This window comes from Crocuta crocuta, unplaced genomic scaffold (genome assembly GCF_008692635.1).
Source record: "Crocuta crocuta isolate KB4526 unplaced genomic scaffold, BGI_CrCroc_1.0 scaffold1015, whole genome shotgun sequence".
NCBI lineage: Eukaryota > Metazoa > Chordata > Mammalia > Carnivora > Hyaenidae > Crocuta > Crocuta crocuta.
This window is the reverse complement of record NW_027532631.1, coordinates 161,092-166,879: the sequence shown is the minus strand read 5'-3', so window position 1 is coordinate 166,879 and position 5,788 is coordinate 161,092. Positions and strand designations below refer to the sequence as shown.

At 46.5% G+C, this 5,788-nt stretch overlaps 1 protein-coding gene across 1 annotated transcript in view; it reads left to right on the top strand.

Annotated features, from left to right (window-relative positions):
* F8 (coagulation factor VIII) overlaps positions 1–5,788 on the top strand; it is a 118,072-nt gene that overhangs the window by 107,870 nt on the left and 4,414 nt on the right. Inside the window, exons 24-26 of the mRNA XM_077780655.1 lie at positions 1,513–1,657; positions 2,038–2,186; positions 2,814–2,990. Of these exons, the coding sequence (XP_077636781.1) occupies positions 1,513–1,657; positions 2,038–2,186; positions 2,814–2,990 (471 nt within the window). The remainder of the gene's footprint in view (positions 1–1,512; positions 1,658–2,037; positions 2,187–2,813; positions 2,991–5,788) is intronic.

Genomic DNA, 5,788 nt, shown 5'->3' with positions numbered 1-5,788 from the left:
TGTCGAATGGGTTTTCTGTGTCAATTGAGAGGATCATGTGGGTTTTTTCACCTTTATTTTATTAATGTACTGTTATGTAAATTTCTCATTTTGAAGCATCTTTGTATTCCTGAGAAAATTCCTATCTGGACATGAAATGTAATATTTATGGGCTGCCTGACTGGCTGTCGGTTAAGTGTCCAACTTTATTTTTTTTTTTCTCAGATCATGATCTCACGGTTTGTGGGTTCAAGCCCCGTATCGGACTCTTGGCTGTCAGCACACGGCCTGCTTTGGATTTTCTGTCCTCTCTCTCTGCCCCTCCCCTGCTCATTCCCTCTCTCTCTCTCTCAAAAATAAATAAAACATTAAGAAAAGAAATATATGTGCTGCTGGATTCAGTTTGCTAAAATTCATTGAGGATTTCTGCATATATATTCTTAATGTATACTGGTCTGTAATTTTTCTTGGTCTATATGTCTGGCTTTGTTATCAAGGTAATGCCTAACTTGTAGTACGAGTTAGGAAGTTTTAGAAGAGCTTGGAAAAGATTGGCATTAATCCTTCTTTAAACATTTAGTAGAATTCACCAGTAAAACCACCTAGCACAGTTCCTGGCACATAAGAAATGGAATACAGGGTTTGTGTAGTCAGTAACCATTTGTTGATTTAATACCTCGTGTCCCTACGGTTTACAATCAAGACACAAGGATTGAGGGAAAAATGCAGATATATTTCTCAAAAAGAATTCTACGATTTGGGGGACAATGTTATAAATTTATTAATATTTTATTTTGATCCCACAGGAAGGAAAAAGTGTCACAAGGCAAAATAATTTTCTCAAATGCCCCATATAGTATAACTCTGATGTGTGATATATGACAGCCTTACACTGATTCCTGTTTTAGTGTATTCAAGCGGATACAAATCCCAGGTGTTTTGTACATATCTAGGCCTTTTGAATAGGCATTACGATCATACTTCTCAAACTGTGTTCCTTCGACTTTCAATATGCCAGGTACTGTTTTCCGGAACGTAGACGTGTCAATGTCCTAAACGCCACGCGTTGGATGTTAACATGTACCTCATGAATTCAGACACGAGGAATTATTAAGTCAGGCCGCACAGTTCGCTCTCGCCTCTGAGGCCCACGCGGCCGAGTCCGGACTCCTGGCACACTTTCACTGCCGCCTCTGCACGGAGCTAGCGTGTCCCAAGCTCCCCATTCGGGTCCAGTAGACCTGGAAGCGGGGCCAGGAGATCGCAATTCTGATTGCTCCCAGGTGCTGCTGCTGCTGCGTTAGAGCCTACTCCTTCCTCAGCTTTCGTGAGCTTTTCATAGGACCTAGTCTCGCGTGTCCCATCCTAACGTGTCTCGCCAGAGCGGCTAGGTGTGTCTCGCCGGAGCGGCTAGGTGTGTCGGATGCTGGTGAGACGTGCACAGAGCAAACTCAGGAGGAAGAGGTGGTTGGGAGGAATTGCTTTTCACCCTGTGTCCACTGTCCGTGTGCCTACGCCAGTCCCTCCCTGCAGGTGTTCTTCGGCAACGTGGACTCATCTGGGATAAAACACAATATTTTTAACCCTCCAATTATTGCTCGGTACATCCGTTTGCACCCAACGCATTACAGCATCCGCAGCACTCTGCGCATGGAGTTGATGGGCTGTGATTTAAACAGTAAGTGCCAAGTCACCCCGTATCCCTCCCTGTCCCGACCACGGGTAGCGTGACTAACTGTCGTAGCGTTCTGGAGAGTGGGGGACTTCCCAGACCACAAAACTATCAATGCTAAAGCAGCCGAGGCCTGAGCAAACCCAGGGCCCAGCCATGCTAACCGGGGGACTCCTTGGGGACAGCCGCCTCCCACGGTGCGCTCCACAAGGCAAATCAGTCTAACAGAACTGAGAAGCGCTGACCAGAAAACTAGGGGCATGTGAACAGCCGCAGAATCTGTGCAAAAGTTCATGCCTGGGAAGTGACATCATGGTGACAGCAGGCCTGTGGAACCGAGGCTGCGTCTTCTCCCCGTGATTATGTTCACCTGTGATTTCTCCGAGGCTGCAGCATGCCGCTGGGGATGGAGAGTAAAGCAATATCGGACGCGCAGATTACCGCCTCGTCCTACTTAAAGAGCATGTTTGCCACTTGGTCTCCCGCCCAAGCCCGGCTGCACCTCCAGGGCAGGACGAATGCCTGGAGACCTCAGGTAAGAGACCGCACGGGAGGGGGGACTGGTGGAGAAAGAGTGGGGAGGGCCCTTGACTGCTCCTTCGGGGCATTTCTGTCACCTGGTTGTTCCCAAAAGAGAAGGTCAAGGGGGAAAAGATCCCTAATCGAACCTCCTGAAGCCGAATCTCTGTATGCAGTACTGGGCCGCTATCTGAGAAGGAACGGTAGTAGCTGACGTCCAGTGTTATGGAGAAGTATCAACAATCGGCCTTCCCTGCAGAACCGCTGAACGTGGGATTTTCAGTCACTGACTAGTTTGGGGGGAACAAATGCAATTAATGGTCTGCTCCTCCCAGGGGCTTACTGTAAACAAAGCAGCTTGTATGACACATTGCCCGCCTTGTAATACTCTAGCCCATCTATATACGGCTCGTGCAGTCACTTAGCAAACATTTACCAGGCACCCATCAAATGGGAGCCCCTGAGGATACAAAGAGGAATCATGAAAAATTGCAGCCCTCGAGTTGCTTAGAGTCTAATAAGGGAGACGGATGGAGAGACCATTAACATGCAGAGCGACACCTGCTGCGACGCGGGGAAGAGGGACGGGTGTGAGGGCTTCTGGGAACACCGGGAAGGATACTAGTCTAACTAACCTCCTCAGGCAAATAATCCAAAAGAGTGGCTGCAAGTGGACTTCCAGAAGACAATGAAAGTCACAGGCATAACCACCCAGGGGGTGAAATCGCTCCTTACCAGCATGTATGTGAAGGAGTTCCTCGTTTCCAGTAGTCAAGACGGCCACACCTGGGCTCTGGTTCTTCAGAACGGCAAAGTGAAGGTACGCCAGTCCCGTGGGAAAGGCACCAAACTCCTCCTAGGGCTTGACATGTAGAAACATAATAAGGTTGGTATATGATCAAACTTTCAAGCTAGACGTGACTGAGTATCAATAGTAACAGGACGGGACGGAACTCATCCCGGGTGCACAGTCCCAGGAAGGAGCAGAGTGGAGCCGAAAGTTGATTATCCTCATGGATGTTGATGTCATCCAAGATGATGGCAAGAATCAGAGGGGGGAAGAATGCGAGCTATTTGCCAAATGTTTAATGATGTCTGGATCCTCACCCGCACCTTAAGTTCCAAGCCTCACTGACCTTTATCATACATGACCCAGACAATCTTCCTTCTTTTTTTAAGTTGATTTCTTTCTTTAAGTTTATTTCTATTTTGAGAGAGAGAGGGATACAGGGAGAGAGAGCAAGAGAACGAACAGAGGAGGGGCAGAGAGGGAGAGAATCCCAAGCAGGCTCCACACTGTCAGCACAGAGCCTGATACGGGGCTTGATCTCACAAACCTTGAGATCATGCCCTGAGCCAGAATCAAGAGTCAGACGCTTAACTGACTGAGCCACACAGGTGCCCCCAATCTTCCTTCTTGATGTGGGTGTGCTGGAGAAGTCAAAAAAATATGCTAATTAATTTTTAAAATGTTTTATTTATTTCTGAGAGACAGAGATGACGTGAGCAGGGAAGGGTCAGAGAGAGAGGGAGACACAGAATCTGAAACAGGCTCCAGGCTCTGAGCTGTCAGCACAGAGCCCGATGCGGGGCTCGAACCCACGAGCCGCGAGATCATGATCTGAGCCGAAGTCAGACGCTGAACCGAGTGAGCCACCCAGGCACCCCTTCAAGTTATGCTAATTAGAGGACATGACCAAAGTCTTGCTACTCCACGACTAATGAAACAATGACTAGCTCATCTCTATGGTCTCTTTTCTTTCTCACCAAGAATTAATCATGGTGTGGCCCTCACCAATCTGTAGCCTTTTGCCACCCACTCCTTTGTTCTCTAAGCTTCATCCATACTAAGAAACTCTCAGGTCCCTTAAAACAGCATGTTCTTTCTCATCCAGGCCTTTAGACTTTCTGTTTCTTCTACCTAGAACATTTTTCCTAGGCACTTCCCGTTGCCCTTTTTACTTGGTTCGTTCTTTAAGTCTCAGATAAACATCATCTCCTTCAGGGAGAACTCCTTGATTCCCCAATGCTGGAGTAGACTTCTGCTGCTGGCAGTTTAGTAGACCCAGAGTATAGATAATATATGTTTTAGAGGACATTTTAAAAGGGTGCATCTCTGATACCTGCTACCGTATGGATGAACCTTGAATGCGTTAGGTTAAATGAAATACACTAGACATAGAAGGACAAATGCTGTATGATTCCATGTAGATGAGTGTATTAGTCAGGCTTCTGCAGAGAAACAGAACCAGTAGAATGTGTGTGTGTGTACGTACATGTGCGTGTGTGTGTAAGGAGATTGTGGTAAGGAGCTGGCTTGTGACTATGAAGGTGAGAAGTCCCAAGACCTGCTGAGAACCAGGAGAGCTGACAGTGTAAATCCCAGGCTGAAGGCCAACAGGCTCAAGACCTCGGAAGGGCTGATATTTCAGCCTGAGGCCCAAAGCTGGAAAGGCCAATGTCCCAGTTCAAAGGCGGGCAAGCAGGAAGAATTCTCTCTTATTCCGAGGAAGGTCAGCCTTTTTGTTCTATTCAAGCTTATAACTGATTGGAAGGCAGTCCGCTTTATCCATTCTATCATCTGAATATTAGTCTCATCCAAAAACATCCTCACAGGGGCGCCTGGGTGGCTCAGTTGAGCATCCGACTTTAGCTCAGGTCATGATCTCGCGGCTCGTGGGTTCGAGCCCCACGTCGGGCTCTGTGCTGACAGCTCAGAGCCTGGAGCCTGTTTCAGATTCTGTGTCTCCCTCTCTCTCTGACCCTCCCCTGCTCGTGCTGTCTCTCTCTCTCTCTCAGAAATAAATAAAACATTTTTTAAAAATTAAAAGAAAAACAAAAACATCCTCACAGACATTCCAGAATAGCATTTGACCAACTCTCCTGGCACCTCACGAACCAGTCAAGTTGACAGATAAAGTTATAAATTATAATGAGGTACCTAGAATAGGCAACTTCATTGAGAGTATAATGGAAAATTGCCAGTTCAGGGGCGTAGAGCTTCAGTTCTGCAAGATGAAGAGGTCTGGAGATGGATGGTGGTGCTACTTGTACAATATCGTGAATGTATTTAACCCCGTGGAATTATACACTTAAAAATGGTCAGAATGGTAAATGGTGTGTTGTGTATATATCGCCACGATAAAAAGGCTATATTGTTTATAATCCATTACTTTGTAATGCATTGTTACGCTCAGTGAAGAAAGGCCACTCTCCTGCCTCATCTCCATCAGGAGCAAAAAAAAAACAAAACAAAAAAAAAAAAAACACAAGCTTTTATTTTAAAATAATGAGCTTAAATAATAGCAGAGAGGTAAAATATGAGAAAATATACAATGGAGGACCTTTCCTAGGGGAAACTGCTTGTATGACTGTTATTAGGAGACTAAGCTTTGAGCCAAGTGCAAGGAAAGCCAAATGCACTCAGTAATGAGCCCAGAAGGGAGCGGAAGCAGACATCCCGGTATCTGGAGGAGCCTTTTTTCGAGCCCACTCTGCTCCCAGTTTAGGCCCCCAAAATTCCCACATATCACAATGATAATATCATAAACATTAGCAAACATGCAAGACAACAAACCAGCTTGACTACACATGAACAGTGGTGCACCCGGCTGGCTT